At 34.2% G+C, this 24,187-nt stretch overlaps 1 protein-coding gene and 1 pseudogene across 5 annotated transcripts in view; one reads left to right on the forward strand and one right to left on the reverse strand.

Moving 5' to 3' along the window:
* CCDC83 (coiled-coil domain containing 83) overlaps positions 1–24,187 on the forward strand; it is an 82,383-nt gene that overhangs the window by 38,900 nt on the left and 19,296 nt on the right. For all 5 annotated transcript variants that reach the window (XM_051987263.1, XM_051987262.1, XM_051987265.1 and 2 more), the window contains 4 exons: positions 14,150–14,318; positions 18,505–18,672; positions 21,322–21,413; positions 23,719–23,787. In XM_051987263.1, coding sequence (XP_051843223.1) covers positions 14,150–14,318; positions 18,505–18,672; positions 21,322–21,413; positions 23,719–23,787 — 498 coding nt within the window. The remainder of the gene's footprint in view (positions 1–14,149; positions 14,319–18,504; positions 18,673–21,321; positions 21,414–23,718; positions 23,788–24,187) is intronic.
* On the reverse strand, positions 13–13,077 carry LOC127553447 (corepressor interacting with RBPJ 1-like; annotated as a pseudogene).

The following is a 24,187-nucleotide window of genomic DNA, read 5'->3' on the forward strand; positions in this document are numbered from 1 at the left end:
CCCAGCCATTCTCTACTTGCTTTCAGATTCTCTCTTATCTGGGCTGTAGTTCTGCCTTTTGGACTTTCAGAATCACAGTTGATCCATTTGTTATTCCCCCCAGAATTCTTTTGCTTCAAAAACCTTGACTTCTCCTAACACTTTTCCTTAAAACCATATCTGCTGGAAGATTCTTCAAGTTTGGCCTTCACAGACTCTGTATCCTTCCATTCATAATCATTGCCATTATCTTCAGAAATTTTTTTTTTAAAAGAATTCATCTTCTTTTGTATTTTTCTCTCTTTGTTATCACTCTGACTCTGACTATTGCTTTCTGAAGTTCCACTGAGGAGGAAGAAGAAGATCAGGAGGAGAAGGAAGAAAAGGAGGACAAGAAAGAAGAGGAAAAGATATGTTATGTGTGTGTGTTTATTTCTACTTTGCTTTTGTAGTTGCTGTTTTTTCCTATCATCTTTCTTCTTTTTTCTTCTCAAAGTTATCCAATTTCTTGAGTAGTTTTTGTTATTGCTGACAGAGATTTTAAGAATTCAACTTCTAGGTCTTCTTAGCTTTCATTTGTGACATATTCCTGTGATAAATCATTAGCTGTCAAGTTTTTCCCCAGTACATTTTGTTTTAGTGCAAACCCACTGTTTTTCATCTTTGCTATTAGCTCTAAGGGGTACACTTTTGGCCCTGAGCCATCATTGGAAACTGAACTTGCATTGATTCCAGAAAGACCAAACAAAGGACACTGTTTGTGTTGACAGTGACTCCATTTGTCACATTTCATGTACTTCACATCCTTACCTGAATACCAAATGGCTAGTCTCTGATATTCATGTCATGCTTTGCATATTTTTCTCGTGGGACTCCTTTCTGCTATTCAGATTTGTATTCAGTCTTTCCTTTTACATCTTGCTCTTTTCTTTTTTAACTCCTCATACAGTACATGTAGTGCAACCTCATACATAAAATTAAGACCATTCCATGCAGATTTATCACTCATAAGTAACCTGTTATCATATGATTCTTGATCCTTAAGATATTGTTGCAGCCACCTATGCTTATTTTGATGTTGGACTTAGAAGCTAGATGGAAATCCTTCTTACATGTGAAATTAGCAAATGGTTTTTTTATCTTTGAGCTGGACACAGAACCCACACAGCTCCAGATGTCAACAACCTTTCACTGTAATGATAAGTCCCTGCTTATCATTTCTTATAGCAAAATAGTATGCTATCACAATCATATACCATAATTTATTCAACCATTCCCTCATTGATAAGAAACCCTTCAATTTCCAATTTTTGGCCACTACAAAAAGAGCTACTATATATTATACACACACATATTTACAAATAGGCCCCTTTCCCTTTTCTTTGATTTCTCTAGGATATATATTTAATAGTGATATGGTTTGGTAAAAGTCCTTTGGGCAAGTTTCACCAGTTCACAACTCTACCAACAGTACTTTGGTGTATTTATTTTTCCACATCCCTTCCATAATTTGTCATTTCCCTTTTCCATTATGTTAGCCACTCTGATAAGTGTGAGGAAGCATTTCAGAGTTATTTTTATTTGCATTTCTCTAATAAATAGTGATTTAAAACAGTTTTCATGTGACTATTGATAGTTTTGATTTCTTTGACTGAAAATTGCCTGTTTATATCCTTTGACTAGCAATTGGGGAATTGCTCATATTTTTACAAATTCAACCTGATCAGAGCTTGAAGATTAGAAGAATTTTTAACATGCAAAGATAAGGAAGGAATATGTTGCAAACATGGCATCTATTTGTACAGATTCAAGGAGATGAGAATAGAACAACACTGGGGAGTAAACACTAGTTGTCCACTTTGGTGGGGATATAGAGTACATGATATTGAGAATGAAACAAGGCTGTGGAAAGGTAGAATGAAGCCAGCTAATTTTATTCTTTCAATAGTAATGTTTTGTTGTTGTTTGTTTTTACTGATTTGGTCATACCTGTGATTAGATTATTTTAAAAATTACAGGAAAGATCAATTGGAAGGATGGAATCAGGAGACTAAGGTAGTGGCAGTTGTGAGTGAAAGGAAGAGACTAAAAATACTGTGGAGAATTAGTTCCCCTGAAGAGATTTTGGGAGTAGAACAGTAGGAAATACCTATTTTTTTTTTTTATTATTATAGCTTTTATTTGCAAAACATATGCAGGGGTAATTTTTCAACATTGACCCTTGCAAAACCTTCTATTCCAATTTTTCCCCTCCTTCCCTCCACCCCTCCCCTATATGGCAAGTAGTCCAATATATGTTAAATATGTTAAAGTATATGTTAAATCCAATATATATATACATATTTATGTAGTTATCTTGTTGCACAAGAAAAATCGTATCTAGAAAGAAAAAGAAAACCTGAGAAGAAAAACAAAAATGCAAGCAAACAATAACAGAGTGGAAATGTTATATTGTGATCCTCACTCAGGGAATGCCTATTGTGTGCAGAAAGAAGGAAACAAGTATCTATTAAGTACCAGTTTTGTATCAGGCACTGTGCTAAGTGTTTTACAAATATCTCCTTTGATGCTCACAACAATCCTAGAAGGAAAATAATATTATGATTCCCATTTCACAGTTGGAAAAAAACTGAGCCAGGAATAGGTTAAGTGAATTTCTTAAAATTTTAGAGCTAGTAAGATCTGATGCCATTTTTGAACATAGATCTTCTTGGCTGTAAGTCTAGAGCTCTTACTCACCGTGGCACTTAGCTGTCTTGTTACCCCAGTGCACTGTGGTAAACACTGAAGCAGATACAAAGATAACTGGAACATATTTCTTACAGAAATTTATGCTCTAAAAGGGCAGATAAAACCTATGTACAAACAATATAAATATGAATAGGATAAATGGTTAAAAGAGGTGCAGATAAAGTAAGGTCTAAAATCTTTTAAAAATTACTTCTGGCTTTTAGAGATCTAGGAAAAGCTTAATGAAAGAGGTAATACAAAGGTTTGAAAATTTGGTGGAAGTTTAACAGAGATTGGGGTGTTGACCAGGTTGAAGGTACTGAAGATAGGAGAAAGTTGTCAGACTAGTGGTAGAAAAGCATGGATTTTATTCAAGAGATGGTGAGTAGAAGATAGAGGAGACATGATGGAAAGTAGTATGAGAAAGCTAAAAAGGAAATGAATATAAATTTAAGAAAATTTTGCCTTATTGTCATTTAGATGCAGGCACACAAGTCAAAACGGAAGTAAGATCTGTGGAAAGACATTTGTTGATAACCTTAAATTGTGGATAGAATTCAGTAAAATTATGTTTTTATATGTACGTATCTACATATATGACACATGTTAAAAGGCTACATCCTGATGAAGGCAAAGAAGTGACATGTCCATTTATTTATGCACTATAGGCATTTGTATGTGTACATGTTTGTCCTTGTTCTAAGACAGTATATTTCTACCTCAGGATCCCAAGGGCATCCCTGAAGAGTTAGTGTATTTTTTTCTCCACATCCATTGTGGTTCTCTCCCCCAACATATATACACACACATCTCTGCAAAGGTTGAAGGTTTTTCTAATGATGCTTATCTTGTTACAAAATTCAGTGTGGCCTTAACTTCTATACCTCAGCTGACTTTCTTGATTTTGAAAATTTATAAGTTCTATCAAGTGCTCATAGGTAGACTGAGCTAATATAATAAAAATGACAATGCTACATAAATTAATCTATTTATTCAGTGCCATCCAATCAAACTCCCAAGAAATTATTTTACAGATCTAAAAAAATAATAACAAAGTTCATCTGGAAGAACAAAAGGTCAAGAATTTCAAGGGAATTAATGAACAAAACCTTCAAATGAAGATGGCCCAGCTGTGCCAGATCTAAAACTATATTACAAAACAGTGGTCATCAAAACCATTTGGTACTGGCTAAGAAATATAGGAATAGGTTAAGTCCCCAGTTCGGGGCATAAAAATTCACTATTTGACAAAAACTGTTGGGAAAATTGGAAATTAGTTTGGCAGGAACTAGGCATTGACCTACACCTAACACCCTATACCAACATAAGGTCAAAATGGGTTCATGATTTAGGCACTAAATTATTAGGCACTATTTATATAGTGATATTATAAACAAATTAGAAGAACAAAGTATAGTTTACCTTTCAGATATGTGGAGAAGGAAGGAATTTGTGGCCAAAGAAGAACTGGAAATCATTATTGAACACAAAATAGATAATTTTTATTATATTGTTAAAAAGTTTTTGTACAAACAAAACTAATGCAGACAAGATTGGAATGGAAACAATAAATTGGGGAAAATTTTTATATTCAAAGGTTCTGATAAAGGCTTCATTTCTAAAATATATAGAAAACTAAAAGTTATCAAACTGTGCATACCCTTTGATCCAGCAGTGTTACTACTGGGCTTATATCCCAAAGAGATTTTAAAGAAGGGTAAGGGATCTGTATGTGCGAGAATGTTTGTGGCAACCCTCTTTGTAGTGGCCAGAAACTGGAAATGGAGTGGATACCCATCAATTGGAGAATGGCTGAATAAATTGTGGTATATGAAAATTATGGAATATTATTGTTCTGGAAGAAATGACCAGCAGGATGATTTCAGAAAGGCCTGGAGAGACTTACATGAACTGATGCTGAGTGAAATGAGCAGGACCAGGAGATCATTATATACTTCAACAACAATACTATATGATGATCAGTTCTGATGGACGTGGCCATCTCCAGCAATGAGATGAACCACATTAATTCCAATAAAGCAATAATGAACTGAATCAGCTACACCCAGCAAAAGAACTCTGGAAGAGATGACTATGAACCATTACATAGAATTCCCAATCCCTATATTTTTGTCCGCTTGCATTTTTGATTTCCTTCATAGGCTAATAGTACACTATTTCAAAGTCTGATTCTTTTTGTACAGCAAAATAACTCTTTGGACATGTATACTTATATTGTATTTAATTTATACTTTTAACACATTTAACATGTATTGGTCAACCTGCCATCTGGAGGAAGAGATGGGGGGGAAGGAGAGGAAAAATTGGAACAAAAGGTTTGGCAATTGTCAATGCTATTGTCAATGCTGTAAAATTATCCATGCAAAAAACTTGTAAATAAAAAGCTATAATTAAAATAAAATAAAATATATAGAAAACTAACTCAAATTTATAAGAATTCAAGCCAGAGACCAATTGATAAACAGCCAAAGGATATGAACAAACAATTTTCAGATGAAGAAATTGAAACCATTTCTAGTCATATGAAAAAATACTCTAAATCACTATTGATCAGAGAAATGCAAATTAAGACAACTTGAGATATCACTACACAACTCTCAGATTGACTAAGATGACAGAAAAAGATAATGACCAATGTTGGAGAGGATGTGGGAAAACTGGGACACTAATACATTGCTGGTGGAATTGTGAAGTGCTCCAATCATTCTGGAGAGGAATATGGAGCTATGTCCAAAGGGCTCTCAAACTGTGAATACTGCTGCAGTGTTTCTACTGGACTTATATCCCAAAGAGATCTTAAAGGAGGGAAATGAACCCACATGTGCAAATCTTACAAACTTGTACCAGTGTTTTACAAGAACCCCATAACAACTGCTTTTTCTTGCACAGCATGACAAATATGGATATAGATTTAGAAGAATTGCATGCGTTTAACGTATATTGGATTGCTTGTTCTTTAGGAGAGGGAAGAGAGGGGAAGGAAGAAAAATTTGGAACACAAAATTTTGCAAAGATGAATGGTGAAAACTACTTTTGCATGTATATGGAAAAATAAAAAGCTATTTAAAAAGAAAATTTTAAAAATGCAAAGAAAAGTAAATTTATAAGATCATAATTTCCAAATTCTTTCATCTAAAATAAAAAACTAAATGCCTAGAGAAAAGACTAAGGCCCATAATTGTGGATTATATATTGGGTTCAGATGAAGAGGGTTTAATGCTTCTCTTATTACAGCCAGTAAGAAGTCAAAGAGGAAAGGATAAATTTGGAGTGCACCACTTATTCAAACAAAAATTCTCCTTTTATATCATTCTATCAGATCAAAACCAACTGCAGATTGTCTAAACATGCTCCACATTCTCTCAAAGTCACTTTTTAACCACATATGATCACAATTCCCCCAGAAACAAGTTCCCCCAGCCTTTTCCAAATGAAGCATTGCATCAGTGACCTTCTGTGCATGTTCATAAGAATTAGCTCAATGGCCAGTCCCTAATTTTACATCTAAGTTATTACTTATTAACATCTAGAGTGATTTAACACATTAAACATTCTGCTGTACCTATTGAATAAAATCTTTGTGAACTATGGCCTAAGATTAGATTGGCCAAAATCTATAACTCTTGCTTCTGTTTATTTATATAATTTATTTGTAAAAGCAATAGCATTCAAGAAACTGTTGCTTTGATTTTAAGAATTATAATAAAATCATTATATTCCTAATATTCAATAATCCTAAGATTTTGGATGGTTGAAAGGAATTCTTTTCTTTTAACTCACTCATTAACTCACTCCATGTAACTTTATCTTGGTATGGTACTTTTTTACTTCAGTTAAAAATTGGTGGTTTCACTTGACTGAGTAAATGATGATAAACAAAGTTTTTTTCCTCCTTTGGCAAGCAGAACTGGGTGAATTTAACTAAACTTTGACTTCAGCAAATTTCTCAATACTTCAGACATTCAATGTTTGGCAAAGATAAATTGTTTGTTGCCAAATAAATTTTTCCTAGTTTAAATCTCATGTGAGGGCTTGGAAATTTTAGCTATGTGTCTGTAATGTCTGCATGTAACAAATATTATTTAGTAAGCCATATATGCCACTAAAGAAGTTTGCTAAGGCTATTTTGGACATTTTGCCTTCTCTCCGAAAACTGTCTCATTTTTTTAAGTGGAAAAGTCTCATCTCCTAAAAGAGTTAGTTCAAAATCCACTCTAAGATGAGTAAACCTATGCAAAAAATGTTTTCTTACAAACTCACGTGGACTTTGCTGAGGATATGAAAATGTAAATTATATCTATTCTTATTCTAACAATAGAATTGCTCCATGATCCTACTAAGTTGGCCATCTGCTCAGAAACAAGCAGATAGTCTCTGCTGGATTCCATTCTGGGGGAGCTTGGCTACCTATGTGAGGCGTCAAATTCTTTTTCTCACAGTTTTGGCCTTATTATTGAGCCTAGACCCTGGTGTTTCAGAGAAAACTTACATAACCTTTAGTTTTTGGTTCATATCTAGAGGCTTCCCAAAAAGAGGGTATAAAAAAGCATTCAGTGTAGAATGTAAATCCAGCATTTGTTTACTGTATATAAAAGAAATGTGTGGCACAAAAGACTCATAAATATGCATTGATAGAAAAACAAACTAAATATGAAATATTAAAAACTACTCTTATACTCAGGTAGGAAGCTGAGACTTAAGGCATTTTATTTTTCACCTTGGTTCCTTGCTGTTTCTTTTGAGGTAAATGTTTTCTGGCAAGCCTAAACCAGAAATTTGCCTCATTTTCTGAACCCCAAGGGAATGCAGAGTGACCAAGGATTCCTGAAATTCAGTTTTCATTATATGGACAGTTAGGATCTCTCAAACTCACAAGGTCAACCCCAAATTTAGACCCCAAACATATCCATCTTCACTTATGAAAATGTAAAGAAGATGGAAACAAGGACAGACCAAAATAAAATGAATATAAGTATGGTACAGTTCTGCAAAAATAGTTTCAGGAATGCTAAACCTCAGAATAAGCTGGGGCAAGAGGCACTAAGAATTTGGATTTAAAATTGGGCTTTAAAAATTTATATTGGGAGAAAAATGAGCAAAGGAGAGATAAGGGCGGATGATTGGGGTGTTTGGAGCAATAGTAACTGACAACAGAGAAATTCTAAATCCTTGTTTCTGTTTTCTGCCAAGAAGAAGGACCTTTTGACTAGAAATAGCAAGGAAAAAAATATGACTAACAAGATGTTGATGTTTACAAATAAGTAAGGAGAAAACAAAAGAATATCAGGCTGCCTCTGATGAATTCAAAACACTTGAACCAAATAAACCACATCTTCAGGTCCTGTAAAAATGTATAGATATGATAGGGCAACTAAGTAGCAAAGTGGATAGCGCATTGTGTCTAGAGTCAGAAAACCTGATCAACTCCAATTTCAGAAATTTACTAGTTGGGCAATCCTGTGCAAGCTGTCTCACCTCAGTTTCCTCATCCATAAAATGAGGACAGTGTTTACCTACCAGTGTTGTCTAGAGGATCAAATCAAAAGAGATAATTGTAATGTACTTAGCACAATGCATGGCATACAGTGCTAAATAAATAATAGCTATTATAATTATGATGTTATTGCAGAACCACTCTCAGAGATACTTAAAAAGTAGAAGAGGTACCACAAGTTTAGTGAGGAAAAAGTTACCCCACTCTTCAAAAACAGGAAATAAACCAAGTCTGCAAACCATGGGGCAGAAAGCTTTGTTTCAACTCCTGGGAAAATTCTTGAAAAGATCATTTTAATGATTTTTAATAAGGGGGTTGACAAATATCTGGAAAGAAAAGTGGTTATTACAGGGAGCAAGAATAGCTTTCATTTTGTACAAGCAATGCTAGACTATTTTTAAAATTAAAAAAAATTTAGATTAGATTACTAAACTAATGACAGGAATAAAATTTACCCAGATCTTAGCAAAGCTTTTAGTGAAGCATGCCATACTACTTTTAAAGAGAAGATGGAGAAGTTTGGATTAAACATTAATACAATCAGATGGATTCAGACCAGCTTGGGTGGCACATTTAGATTAGTAATAATTACTCAACTAACTAACTAAGACAATCATCTTGTTCCTCTCTTCACCTCATACCCCTACTCTTCTTTTCTCTAAGCATAAAAAGTTCTTTCACTTAATTCTCATAAGTCATAAATTCATCTGATTTGTCTCCTAAGCAATCTGTACACAGGCCAAGAAGCAATAATTAAAAGTGAATATGGAACAACTGGTTTAATATTGGAAAAAAATACAAGGCTCTATATTTCCCCCATATTTATTTAACTTATGTGCAGAGTACATCATTTGAAATGTCAGACTGGTTGAATCAAAAGCTGGAATTAAGGTTGTACAGAGAAATATCAGTAATTTAAGATACTCAGATGACAGAAAATAAAGAAGAATTAAGAAGTCTCTTGATGAGAATGAAAAGGGAGAATGCAAAAACTGGCTTGAAGCTTAACAATAAAAAAACCAAAATCTTGACAACTGGTCCCATCACTTCTTTGCAAACAGAGGGAGAAGAAATGGAAATAGTATCAATTTGCTAATGTTAAACTTATATATTACTTTAGAAAGCACCTGCAACCATGAAATCAAAAGATGCTTGCTTCTTGCAAGGAAAGCTATGGTAAATCTATACAGCATAACTAAAAAAAAAAAAAAAAAGCAGACACATGATCTTGCCAACAAAGGTCTTTATAGTCAAAGTTATGATTTTTCCAGTAGCAATGTATAGTTGTGAGATTTGGATTGTAAAGAAAGTTGAGCACACCAAAATCTACACTTTTGAATTGTGTGCTAAAGAAGATTTTTGAGTCTCTTGGACAATAAGGAAATTCAAATGTCAATACTTAAATTCAGGCTATTCATTGGAAGGTAAAATACTGAAGCTGAACCACATGATGAGAAGATGGGACTCATTGGAAAAGACTCAGATGTAGGGATTTGAAGGCAAAAGGGAAAAGGGACAGCGGAGGATGAGATGGATAGATAGTGTCACAGAAACAATGAACATGAGTTTTGACAGACTTTGAGAGATAGTGGAGGGAAAAAAGGTCTAGTTTGCTATAGTCCATAGGGACCCAAAGAGTTATAGATGACTGTACAACAACAACATGAATTTATGGCCCTACATGGCCCCACCAGATTGACTGATGGTCCTTCTCTTGGTACTATCTAGCTAAATGACTAATTAATGGTTCTGTTAATGTGGCAGAATCCCACTGGAGTATCTCAGGAATCTGTACTTGACTGTGCTGCTTAATATTTTTGTTGGTAGCTAGAATAAATATGTACATGCCATACTCATCAAATTTGCAGGTGACATAAAACTGGGAAGGCTAGCTAACACAGTTGATGATAAGAATTTGGTTCCAAAAGGATCTTGATAGGATAGAACATTGAGCTGAATCTTATCAAGATGAAATTCAATAGCAATGAATGTAAAGTTTTACCATTTGGTACCAATAAAACTCTTTCACAAATGTAAGATGTGAGAGGTGAAGATAAATAGCAATTGTTCTGAAAAGGACCTGAAAGTGTGAAGTTTAGTGTACTGCAAGCTTAATATGAATCAGCAAAGTGATGTAGTAACCAAAACAGCTAATTTAATCTTGGAATCGATTAGGAAGGCCACAGGTCCTAGGAACACAGAAGTCATAATCTCATTATACATTACCCTTGTCAGAACCCATCTGGAGGACTGCATTTAGTTTCTGAAAGACATTTATCTAGAGAATGTCTAGGAGATGGTGATCAAGATAGTATAGAACCTTGAATTCATTTCAAATGGGAATTAGTTAAAAGTACAGGACATGGTTAGCCTAAAGAGGAAAAGGCTCTGGGAGGATTTAATTACTGTCTTCGAGTATTTGAAGAGCTGTCACATGGAAGAAGGATTAAAATCTTCTGTTTGGCCCTTAAGGGCAGAACTAATAACAGTGAGTAGAAGTTGCAAAGGTACCAATTTAGGTTTGATGTGAAGGAAAAAAATCCCAAATAATGAGAGTTGTCAAAAAAGTAGAAGCTGGATGACCACTTGTGCATGTTATAGTGGACATCTGTTCACATCTATGTTGAACTAGATGACTTCTAAGGCCAGTATGTGATTTATGTCACCTTGGATCAGGCAAAGAAACACAAAGCAAAAAAGGCAGCCAGAGGCTTACGGCTACATAGCTGGACTCCCTCTAATCAAAGTACCATGTGGAAACAGTTGACATGCTTCAAGGGCAGAGAAGGAGAACTCCTCCCCAGTCCTATGTGGAAAATCCCAGGTTAACATGAGGGACACTTTAAGGGTTAAATGAAGAATATGACAGGGGTGGGATCCCTGTTTTTTTAAAAAAGAAATATCTTTTAAATTCATTTTGAACTTAAATAAAATACACAAAAAAAGAACATTTCCATGTATATAGGACAATATAAAAAGAGGATTCATTATAAAACTATGAATTTCCATTTCATACTGTTCACATGTTTGTTTTTTTAAAAGTCATATAATAAATAGTTTTCATAGGTACCTGCTTTTCTGTCCTTCTTTTGAAGTTTTTCTTTTTTTTTTTTTTCTGCTGCTCTGTATTTCTCTTGCTCCATATTCAGCCCTAAAGAAGGCTACTGTTTATGCCTATCAATTGGAGAATGGCTGAATAAATTGTGGTATATGAATGTTATAGAATATTATTGTTCTGTAAGAAATGACGAGCAGGATGATTTCAGAGAGTCCTGGAGAGACTTACATGAACTGATACTGAGTGAAATGATCAGAATTAAGAAATCATTATACATGGCAACAAGAAGACTATATTCCACAATGATCAATTCTGATGGACTTGACTCTCTTCAACAGTGAAATGATTCAAACCAATTCCAATTGTTCAATGATGAAAAGAGTCATTTATACCCAGGGAGAGGGCCATGGGAACTGAGTGTGGACCCAACATAATATTCTCACTTTTTCTGTTGTTTGCTTGCATTTTATTTTATTTCCCAGTTTTTTTCCCCTTCTTGATCTGATTTTTCTTATGCAGCAAGATAACTGTATAAATATGCATACATATATTAGATTTAACATATATTTTAACATATTTAATATGTATTAGACTATCTGCCATCTTGGGAGGGGCTGGGAGGAAGGAGGGGAAAGTTTACAACAGAAGGCTTTGCAAGGGTCAATGTGGAAAAATTACCCATGCATATGTTTTGTAAATAAAAAACTTTAATAAAAATAAATTTTAAAAAAGAAAGCTGCCATTAGACACAAATATGCATGTATATGTAAAACCATACAATGCATACTTCTGTTTATCAGTTGTTTTTCTGGAGTTGGATAAGATCTTCCTTTAAAGGTCCTTTCTAGTTGTTTTGAGTATTTGTGATACTCAAAATTAATTAGTTGTTCAAAGTTATTCTTATGATAGTATTTCTGTTACTGCATTTAACATTTTCTTGGTTCTGCTCATTTTACTTTTCATTATTTCACTTGAGTCTTTCTACGTTTTTCTAAAATCAACCAGTTCATCATTTCTTGCAGCACAGTAATGTTTTGGACCATTGGTTTTTTAAAATGGGTTTACTTTATCATGTCTCAAACCCCTTCAGTACTGAGTCACATATATTCCAAGCCAGCAAGTTCTTCATCCCCAAAGTACCCAAACACTGAGTTAAATATATTGAGTAGTCCAGAAGGAAACAGCAAATTTGCCCATGACCTGTTAAATTGCATTAATTGTAGGTAATAATATTTGTTTGAAAATCACCAAGACATTTTTGCTTATAAGTTTTGCTTCAATTGTGAATTTGGATTTGGTTTGTTTAGTCAGGATATGTGATTTCATTGGTTTTGGGGACTCCTAGTGAAGAAATGTTCTTGATCAAGACAGATTAGCAACTCTTCTAAAATTATAATCTTAGAGTAGTCTGAGGCACTGAATGATTTCAGTGATTTGTCCAGTATCACAAAATTAATATTTGTCAGAGATGGAATTTGAACTCAGGTCTTCCTACTTCCAAACGGTTTCTCATATTCTTCCTATCTTAGAAAAAGAATTAAATCTGATTTTTCTTGCACAATATGATAAATATGGAAATGTTTTTGAAAGAATTGTACATATTTAACCTATATTGGATTATTTGTTGTCTTGGGGAGGGTGGTAGGTAAAGGAATGAAGAAGAAAAAATTTGAAACACAAATTTTATAAAAATGAATGTTGAAAATTATCTTTACATGTATTTGGGAAAATAAAATTCTATTAAAAATAACAGAAAAAGGATCAAATGGGCTCATGAAAGCTGTTACCTGCACATCATTCAAAATTCATTTAATCAAAAACTTTCTTTTCTTATTTCTACAGACTTAAGTTTCCAAAATTACTCCAAAAAAACAAATGTTAAGCAGTAAAATTGTTTGAAGAAAAAAGTAATATTCACTAATAAATTCAAGCTCAATAAATTTACTGTTTTATTTCAGAACCATGACCCAGATCCAAGTTTACATGCACAGAGTTTAGGCTTGAAGGCATATTCTTTCTTTGTGTCTAATGCTACAAACCAGGTTTTTCTTAAGAAATATCATAGTTTTATTCATTCCCTCCACCCCCCCAAGCAACATCACAGTTCAGCTTGTGTCAAAATGTCTATGGGAAAAGGAAATGAACATTTAGTTCTCCTGTATGCACTCAAGCTAACAAAGCATCCGATGTAGACCAGAACTGCAAAGAGATATCACTAGTCAAAACAATTCTCTTTCTCTGCTGAGCCTTGCCTGTCCCAAGAGCCTATGTTGTTTTCCAAAATTACAGGATTACCTTGAGGTAATTCTACTGTCTGCCCTCAACCCAAAGGAAAAAAAAAAGTATTAGCTGTTGTTGGAAAGTCCAACAAAGCCTTCCCTCTCTAGAGACCTGCACCTTTTCTAGGGATTCATAAAGTTTTCTAACTTAGCAGTACTTTGTTGCTTCAACATTTTTCTCTGGCATTCACAGGCCACATAACTCACAGTGACAGAGAAGGGCAGGGCAATAGTCAGACTTTGCTTCTCCCCATCATCACCTTGTCTCTTGTTGTCCTCAGCTCCAGCTTTTAAGTGGTCCAGGAATTCTTTTGCTTGGCACAGTAACTTGATGTCATTCAGGAATTCATCTGCTAAGTCCAGGAGACATGTTCTAGGAACATCTCCATCATTTGTCAGCTGGCATTCCTGCAGCTCTTAGTTGGATCCAGGAACTCCTCTTAGTGAGCCATCTGTCTCCATCAGCTGCCATCTTTCAATCTGCCTCTGGCTCTGTGTATTTTCCCATACTAAGTAAAGTAAAGGTTGTTTAAAAAAATGTGAATGCTTCAGCTAACATAGCTCATTTACTCTTGTCTTTAATCTCAGAATGCACGACTCAAGTCAGAGCAGTTGTGGCACATCAAGAATCTGTTAAGTGACCTAACTGAAGAACAAAAGAAAGCAGAAGCAGCCACCATAGTGACAAGGGAAGAAGTGGAAGAGGCCCTAAAACAAAAATGGAAATTCATTAAAGACCAGGAACAAAATTTGAAAGGTTATTTAGTAATGATTGGAATTTATCAGTAACATTTATTTATTGAACTATCAGTTAAATGCCTTTTTTTTCCCGACAGTGGAATCAAGATGCTATGAACATTTCTTTTTTTTCCAACTTAATAGTATTTTTTTTCAGTTACACATAAAGATAGTTTCCAACATTCATTCTTATAAGATTTTGAGTTCCAAATTTTTTTCTCTCTCCTCCTTATTTCCTCCCTACCCAAGATAGCAAGCAAACTGATCTAGGCTATACATTTTTTAACATATTTCCAAATTAGTCATGCTGGGAAATAAAAATGAGAACAAAAAGGAAAAAACATAAGGGAAAAAAATAAAAATAGTATGCTTCAATCTGCATTCAATCTCCATAATTTTCCTTACCAAATCTATCAGAATGATTGTTTTGGATCACATGAGAAGAGCTAAATCTATAATAGTTGATCATCTGCACAATATTGCTGTTACTGTGTACAACAACTGTGTCTCCTGGGTTCTGATCACTTCATTCAGTATCAGTTCATATAATTCTTTCCAGGTTTTTCTGAAATCCACCTGCTCATTTTCTATAGAAAACTAGTATTCAATTACATTCATCTTATTCAGCCATTCTTTAATTGATATGCATCCCTTCAGTTTCCAATTTCTTATCACTAGGTGAACATTTCTTAATGACCAGTTAGCAGTTTCTTAATTAATTGCTTAATTACCACCTATGTAATCAAACTATATAAGACTGTGAACAAGAGACAGAAAAGAAAGAAATCAGAGGGGAACAGAGAGTCTGGAGACTGTGATAGAAGGATGGGAAATAATAAACAATGAATTCAGTTGATTATATCATGTCATTAACACAGGACAGAGTTCTTTTGGGCTCTTTGCACTTCCTCCACAAAATAATTAATATTAAGGCATTATTCTCACACTTAAGAGATGGGGAAGTCAGGTGTTAAAATGGACATCATGTATGAGGAATAGTGAAAAGGCTGTTGGCTGTGTCAGAGAGTATGTGAAAGGAGTGACGTTATAGCGAGGCAGAATATGTGCCAAGTTTGTATATCTTCTGATCACATGCTAAGGCAATTCTTCCATAAGCCCCTGTAAGGGATGTAGAAGACCCTTACCCAAAATGACTACTCAGGGATCACTCAGTAGAAGGCAGAAAAGTTGTTTATTGAAAACCTCCGGAGGATGAGCCGTCCCATCGCAAGATAAGAAAGAGAAAGCTCGCGGTAGGAGGGCTAAAGAAGTAGTAAAGATACATAGCTTTTATACAAGAAATTACATCACAAGTAAGAGAGCATTGAGAAGGGGAGGGGAGGGGGAGACATCTAATTGGTTGTTGCTATTCGGGGAGATTGGAATGGAAGGTTTCTGTTTCCCTGAAATCTCCTGATTTCTAGGAAACAGAAAATCAGGCCTTCAGGCTTAATCAAGCAGTGGTCCAGCTAATAGACTAAATATCGATAAATGTCAAATACCAATAAATGTCATCAGCTCAGGTTAAGTAAATATGTTTCTAGCTGGCCAAGGCTCAAGTAGATATGAGCCTGCACATATTATACAGGTCATAGGGGAGACACAGAAATAATAAAATACAGAAAAAGAATTCATACATTCCTGTAAGTTCTTCACCTTATCTATTCCCCACACCCCCAAATAGGAAGTGAGGAGAGGCAGGTAATTGGGAAGCTGACATAGGAGAAGGCTTAGACATGTTGTTTTACCCTTGAGAATGCCCCAAGAAAGTGTTCACCATGTGTTCACTTATTATTTCTGGGATAATTCTGGATTTAATTAGTAGAAGCCAAAGTAAAATTGTAGAAATGTGTTCAGGGTTAAGTGACTTGCCCAGAGTCACACAAGTGTCTTAGGCAGGATTTGGACTGATGAAGACGAATCTTCCTGATTCCAGGTGCAACATTCTTTCCACTGTATCATTACAATGTTCCCTTTTAAAAGCTTTCAGTAATATACAATTACAACTAAAGACACAGACATCTATCAGAAGAAGAGCTTAGCAGGGATATTGAGTAAGGATGAATTTAGATAAATTAAACTTCTCCCTGATGAATTTATATACATTAAACTTCTCCCTGTTGGATTCACCTATGTGGTATAGTAGATGGAATGCTGGACTTGGACTTGGGAAAACTTGAATTAAAATGCCATCTCAGATAGTAGTTATATGATCTTGGGCACTTTCCCCTTCAGTTTCCTCAACTGTAAAATGGGGATCATGTTAGAACCTAGTTTCCAGAGTTATCAGGATCAAATGAAAGAATACCTGTAAAGTATTTAGCACAGTACTTGGCACACAGCAAAGTCTATATAAGTATTAGTTATTATTATCATCAATGTTTCACTAACATTTGGGGGTCAGAGACATGTGTAAAGTGTCTCTGATGGCTTTGCCTCAGAGGGTTTGCCACTGGGAGTCTCTTATAGAATGTCTGCTACTGCTCCAGGGTTTCTCCTCAGCATTTCCAGTGCCTATCCAGGACAAAAGTCCTGAAAGTATTCCTTAGCCTGGGGGCTAATGTATTAAAAGCTATTTGTTCAAAAGTCCTGGAAAGATTTACATGAACTAAAGCTAAGTAAAGTGAACTAGAACCAATAAAGTGAACTAGAACCAGTAGAACATTGTACACAGCAACAAGATGTGATGATCAACTATGATGGACTTGGCTTTTTTCAACAATGAGATGATTCTGGCCAATTCCAATAGACTTGTGATGGAAAGTCATTTATATCCAGAGAGAATATTATTGAGACTGAATGTGGATTACAATCTAGTATTTTCACATTTGTTGTTGTTGTTTTTCTTATTTTCTTTCTTTTTTCCCCTTTTTAATCTGATTTTTCTTGTACAGCATGATAAATATGGAAATATGTATAGAAGAAATGCACATGTTTAACATATATTAGATTATGTATTGTCTAGAGAAGGGAAAAAAATTTTGAACACAAAATCTTACAGAAATGAATGCTGACAGTTATTCTTTATACATATTTGGAAAAAATAAAATATGATTATTATTATTTTAAAAAAACTATCTGTTTACATTCCAAACTCCTTGTGACCCTGGTTTATGGTTTTTAAATTGCTTTCCTCATAATAGTTCCAGGAGGTAGATTAAATACCCCCATTTTACAGATGAGGAAGCAAAAACTCAGGGAAATGAAGGGACATAGATACAATTACAAAAGAAAGGGACAAAGTATTCTATTTGACTGTTAGTCAGAATAGTCTATTTGAATATAGACCAAAGTCTTTTCCATCCAAATCTATGGATCTTTACAGTATATAAGGCTATTTCCATCCCTGGGAAGTAATAATTCATATGATTATAAATGAAAATAAAAGGTAGGTTTTCATGAGGAGTATATCCTAAAATTTCACAATAAAACAGTTCAAACTTTCAAACTTTGTGATTAATTCATCAGAGACATTTCAATAAAGTGTTGCCAGAACTTTGGTGGTGACCTAAGTAAAAATTAATCCTTGGTCAGAAGCATGATAAGCTTGGATAGCAGATATATACCAACAAATGCTACATGTAATTTAACAGTATATAAAAGAGGACCATTATATTCTTATCAAACAAAACAGTATTTGTAGGTGACACTAGAACTTTTGATCATCAGACAAACTATGTAGGCTCTCATGATGGCCAAGAATCCACACAATATCTCTGAAGTAGAAGTGGCAGATAAAGAAATTTTTCATTAAAGAGTGGCTTAAAATAAAAGTATCATGAAGTTGTTTCATATGATGACAGTATTTTTCAGTTATTATTCTTTACCCTGGGTATCTAAGTGGCATAGTGACAGAACACTGAGCCTGGAGTTAGGAAGATTCATTTTCCTGAATTTAAGTCTGATCTTGGACATTTACTAGCTATGTGATCCTGGGCAAGTTACTTAACACTGTTTGCCTCTGTTTCCTCATCTGTAAAATGAGCTGGAGAAGGAAATGGCAAATCACTGCAGTATCTCTGCCAAGAAAACCCTGAATTGGATTACAAAGGATCAAACACAACTGGAAAATGACTAAACAACACTTCTTTATTCTTATGCAATAAGATTACAACGTACTAGTAACTGCAGAATGATTATCATTCAGAGAACAATATGGTAGAAATAATTGACTATGATGTTACATTTTTGTTTTCTTTCAACAGATATGCGCTTGCAGATAAGCAATGCGGAGAAAACATTCCTTGAGAAACTTGGAGAGAGGGAATATTGGGAGGAATACAAGAATGTAGGAAGTGAACAACATGCTAAGCTAATCACCTCCTTAGAAAATGACATCAGTTCAGTTAAAGAGAATACAAGGAAAATGTCAGGTCAGTTCTTCCAAACTAATCCAAGTACATATAATGAATTCTCAGAAGGAAGACAACACTGGAATGAATAAGGAGAAAAATAGGTACTCCTCACATTATACATTATCATCATTAATATAAGGAGTTAGGGAAGGAAGGAGTCTCCCTAAATCCCATAATGAGGTTCCAAGAGATTATAGAAGGCAACATCTACTAGAATAAGCACTAACTTTTGGTATTAGGAAAAGGATGCTTAGAGGAAGCATCCTTGGGACTAGTGGGCATCTAGAAAACTGGCTCGAAAATGCAGTGGATGGAAGGGGAAGCAGAGATTGAGAGGAAGATACTGTAAGGCAATGGAATCAGAGTAAAAAATTGGGATTCTCTGAATCCCAATACAGATTCCTTCTGAAGATGCAACTTTTGTATCTGTTGTTTAAGACTATGGAATCTTAAAGTGGGAACTTTAGAGTATTCTGCAGAAATGAGGAGTAGACTCATATATTCAATGACAGACAAGCAGAAGGCACTTCATAGGTCATCTGGCCCAACTAAGGAACCAGAAACTTAGTGAATTTAAGTGACTTACCATTTGTCCAAAGTCATATAGGTGTGTCATTATCTGACACAGGATCCAACTCAGGGCCTCTGACTTCAGAGCTAATATTCTTCATTGTTACCACCTTGATTTCCTCTAATAATTTATGTAGAGCAAGAATGTATAATATTCCATAATTTGTCAGTACAGAGTAATATGTATCACATTCTCATTCATCTTTTTTTAATGAGTTCCTCCTGGGACCTCCATTTTGTGGAGGCCAGCCAACCTTCATTTTCCTTCCATATCTACTTATGGATTTCTGGGTATCTTATTCCTCTGTTTGCCAACGTTTTGCTTTTTAGTTCACTTTTACATGTTATCTTCCTCATTAGAATGTTAAATCATTAAGAGCAGGGACTGTCTTTCTTTTTGCTTTTATTATATCCCTAGCAATTAACGCAATGTCTTGCACATAGTAAGTGCTTAATAAATTCTTGTTTTTTACCTTCCTTCTTTCTTCCCTACCTTCTGCTCTCCCTTCTCTACCTTATTTCCTTCCTTTCTACCCTTTTTCCTTTCTTCCTCCCTTCCACACTCCCTTCTTTTCTTACTTCTTTAAAAAGGATAAATACTAGAATATAAAGCAGATGCTCTCATCTCCTAATTGGTAGGCTAACGTAAATGCAGCTGTGCTTTATTTTCTTGTCTTTTCAAGTGAGCTCTTTATGAGATGTGTTGCTGGGAAGGCAGAATACGTGTAGTGGGCTATCCTTTAGTTGTCTGAGATGCTGCCTACTTTTACAGAATTTCTGAAGGGGATTTAGAGCATTAAGTTGTGTTTAGAACTTTGGATATCCCAGTCAGAAATGTTTCAAATAGTTTAGCAATAGCATTGAATAGGAAAAATGTTCTATTTTATTAGGTTTGTTAAAATTTTCAGATCATTTTAAGCAGTGGTGGCTTTCTGGTCATGGATTCAATAACATTAAATTGGTTCTTTAACTGTTCAACTGTTAGAAACCTATGAAACTTGTATCTAAGAAATTTTTAAAAATTAACAAGCACTGTCTCTTCCTTCAAATTCTCTTCACAAAAAAGAAAAAAAAAAGCCTTTTTAATAAATTTGCAATTATGAAACAATATCAGAAAGCAAGATAGTCTACATATTTAACCCATCATCAGTGTCAGGGAATGAGTAGAATTCATCATTGGTCTTCTTGGGATCATGGTTGATAATTATGTTGATCAGAGTTCTTAAGTCTTCAAAGTTATTCATCAAAATTGTTAATTTTTACAATGTTGTTATGGTATAAAGCCTTTTCATAGTTCTGCTCCCTCAACTCTATATCATTTCATACAAATTTTTCTCTGATTTCTCTGAAACTGTCCCTTTCATTATTTTTTTTGCAGCACATAACATTCATATAGCTTAATCTTTTCAACTATTTCCAATTAATGGACACTCCTCAGTTTCTAGTTCTTGATCTCCAAGAACTGTGGTAAATATTTTTGTATGGGAACTTTTCCTCTTTGACATCTTTTGGATACATATAGGCCTGTTGCTGGTATTTCTGGGTTAAATGATATGCAGAGTTTAGTAATGTTTTTTGTAGTTCTAAATCCCTTTCCAGAATGGTTGTACCAATTCACAGCTCCAAGTGTCACCACACCACACTTGCACCAATAGGCTTATTTTCCCACAATGCTTTGAACATTTTTCATTTTCCATTTTTGTAAACATTCTCAGTCTGATAAACATACGCTGTAAAATTGCTTTATTTCTCCAATTATTGCTTATTTATGGCATGTTTCCATATGAAAATAGATAGCTTAAATATCTTCCCATGGATGCCTCTTTTGCAAGGGCCAAGCAGACAACCAACATATGATGAGATCTGAAGGGCAAACAGTTGCAAAATATTGTTAGTATCCAGGTGCCATGGATGATACTTCTTCCCAACAGTGCGAACCATTTTATGAGAGCTCTTACTAAGAGGTTGAATGAGGGCAAAAAAAATGCTGAAAATCAAGAAAGAATCAACACAGAAACTCTCAGTGGAGAAAAGAGAAGAAGGAATTTGGTTATTTTACAACTTTGCCTGAAATTAGCTCTGGTTTTCTTTTGAAAGAATATTATAGAGCTTCTCTGGATGAAACTAGAAAGAGAATTAGCAGCAACACCTTGAAACAAATGGTTGAAAAGAAGGAATTGGCCACACAGGTATATTTTGGTTTTCTATTTTTTTCTTTTGTCTTGCTTCTATATATGGTTTTTTCCAAATACACTGGTGTTCCAAGTGGGTTTATTTCAATTAAGTTAATATCATATATCTGCTACAACAAAGAAATATTTGATTAATAAAATATAAATAAAATTGTGAATTGTCAAAAATGTAATAGTAATCATAACTTTTTTGTACTTAACATGTATAAATTATATTCTAACAATGCATTACAGCTAGTGAGCCATAAATTTATTACTTTTCCCACTACCATGCATTATATGCTTATTTTAAAACAAACCCAGAATATAAAATCTTAAATTACAAATAAAATAATTTTTAAAAAGTTTCATCTCAAGAATACTAAAGGGTCAGCTTATCTTTTTTGTCTTATTGACCCCACTTGAAATTAATCCAAGATCATTTCCAAAATAAAGCTAGCTTTCTGGAGGTCCTCCAGAAGGGAAGGGCCTTAGTCTAGACACTCTGAGAATGGACAAGAATAGAGCCAAAGTCTTTATTGTCTCTTATACAGTCTGTGTCTGTCATAGTCTGATCCAGTCTCAGTCTGACACAGTCTCATCCAGCAGTCTGATAGTCTGCCAGTCTCAAGTCTCCCCGAGTATGACTTTGTCCCCAGTTTAAATACCCTATTACAATGACATCATTACAGTATACTGAGTATGTTTGAATTAGAGACCCATTATATCACCATGCTAAGTACTATGTATACTAGAGAACCATCATCTCATCAGTTCCACTGAGTTAACACTTTGTTTCAAGTATACTTCTCCAGAGTTCTGGCCCTCTACAAAAGCTCATGTATATTTTGCCAACAAATATGTAACAAAGTCCCCATTCCTGCATTTGTACTGAATGTACAAGATAGTTTGTGGTATGACACTCTATTTCAACTATTACAAAAATTCATTAAACATATAGGACTCAAAGGAATTGATGAGCAAATAAAGAAGAATAAATCAAATTAGATTTCATTAAACTACCAAAGATATGATATTTTATGATCATATACTTATTGATTATATACCCCCTCCATCCACCTTAAATCTGAACTACATGAACAACTCTCAGCAATATAATGAAAGATTGGGTAGGTCTGCCTACCATGTCATATACTTAAATTGTAGGATAATACTTTTCCTTATTCTCAATACTTTTTAGTATTGAGAAAATTTATATTTCCTGGGAGGCCAGTGCCTGATTATCAGACTCAGGAACCTTTGCTATCTTTGGCGATCCAGAATTTGGGAACTCTTGAAGTCGGGGTTATTCACAAGGCAATACTCTATCCTTCAAACATCCTTCATCTTCAGAATTGCTAGTCTCTGAGCTGTGACCAGGAAAGAAAAAGAAAAAAGCAGATGGCACCATCCAGGAACTAGAGGTCTAGAGGTCTAGGAATTTGCTCTCAGGCTCGACTAGACAAATACAGGCTGTCACTAAGCCTTTCTGTATTTTTGTTTTTGCTTTTAGCAGTGGTGGTATTTGTAGTGGGGATTTCCTTCAAGGGAAAAAGAAGTAAACTTCTTCATATCATTTTTATAGACTGGGACTTATATAGCACTTTCATTTTTCCAAAATGCTTTATAAATATCTCATTTAATTATTACAACAACCCTGTGAGATAATGAATTGTCCAGGGTTATATATCTAATAAGTGTCTAAGATCAAATTTGAACTCTGATTTTCTTGCCTTCAGGTTCAGCCCTATTTTTTGTTTTTGTCAAATTGTAAATGATATAATAAAATAATTCTCATGCCTACGTGCATGAAAAGAATACAGCATAGTTAATCCAAAACTTTTTACTCCCATATTAATTGTTAAAGATGATTGCATGATTTATCAATAATAACTGTCAGTCATGGAAATGATCACAAGAATAGGTACTTTTTCAACTGATTCACCATTTACTTTCTTTAGATATACAGATATCTATCTGTATATATAAATAATAGTGTAAAATCATTCAACTGAAATTTTCCATTTACTTTGAAAGATTTGGCTACATATACAGATATGCTGTCTGTATAAATCATAATTTATACTATCTTTATAAATCATAATGTAAAATCATTCAATTGAAACTTTCCATTTACATTGAAAGAATTGGCTACATCTCAGTATTGCAAAGGTAACGGAATGGTCAGAAACATTAATATGTGTGTGTAAATATATATACATATATGTATCTCTATATATTATATATCATGTGTGTATATGTGGAGGCAAAGGGTAAGATTAATTAACATTGTGAATTTATTCTTTGAATTATTATTTTTTAGAATGCAGTAAAAAACATTGATAAACGCAGCAATAGAGAAATCTTGGAGAATGACTGGCTTAAAAAAGAAGTAAGTAAAATATTTAACATAAAATAATAGTTTCATTTTTTATGTTTAAATGTGACTTTTTTGATTCATTTGATTTCATTATTTAGACCAAGGTTGTGAAAAAAGCACAAAACAAGTTAATTATATTTTTCTATTGTAGTCTTAACTTTGTTACTATACACATCTTTTATAAAAACTTTTACTTATGATTGGACCTTCATTATGGCGAAGCTATCCTATTCCTTCCTAGTTGATTCTCCATCTGACTCATCACAGAGACTCTTCTAATTTTTCTCTTTATTCTTCAAGCCACAGTTTCCACTTCCTCTACCTTTTAAGTTGACAATTTTTTGCTTATACTTCACCAAAACAATTGGTTGCTCTGAGCTCTATGAGTCCCTCTCTCCATCTTATTATCTCA

This window comes from Antechinus flavipes, chromosome 3 (assembly GCF_016432865.1).
Source record: "Antechinus flavipes isolate AdamAnt ecotype Samford, QLD, Australia chromosome 3, AdamAnt_v2, whole genome shotgun sequence".
Lineage (NCBI taxonomy): Eukaryota > Metazoa > Chordata > Mammalia > Dasyuromorphia > Dasyuridae > Antechinus > Antechinus flavipes.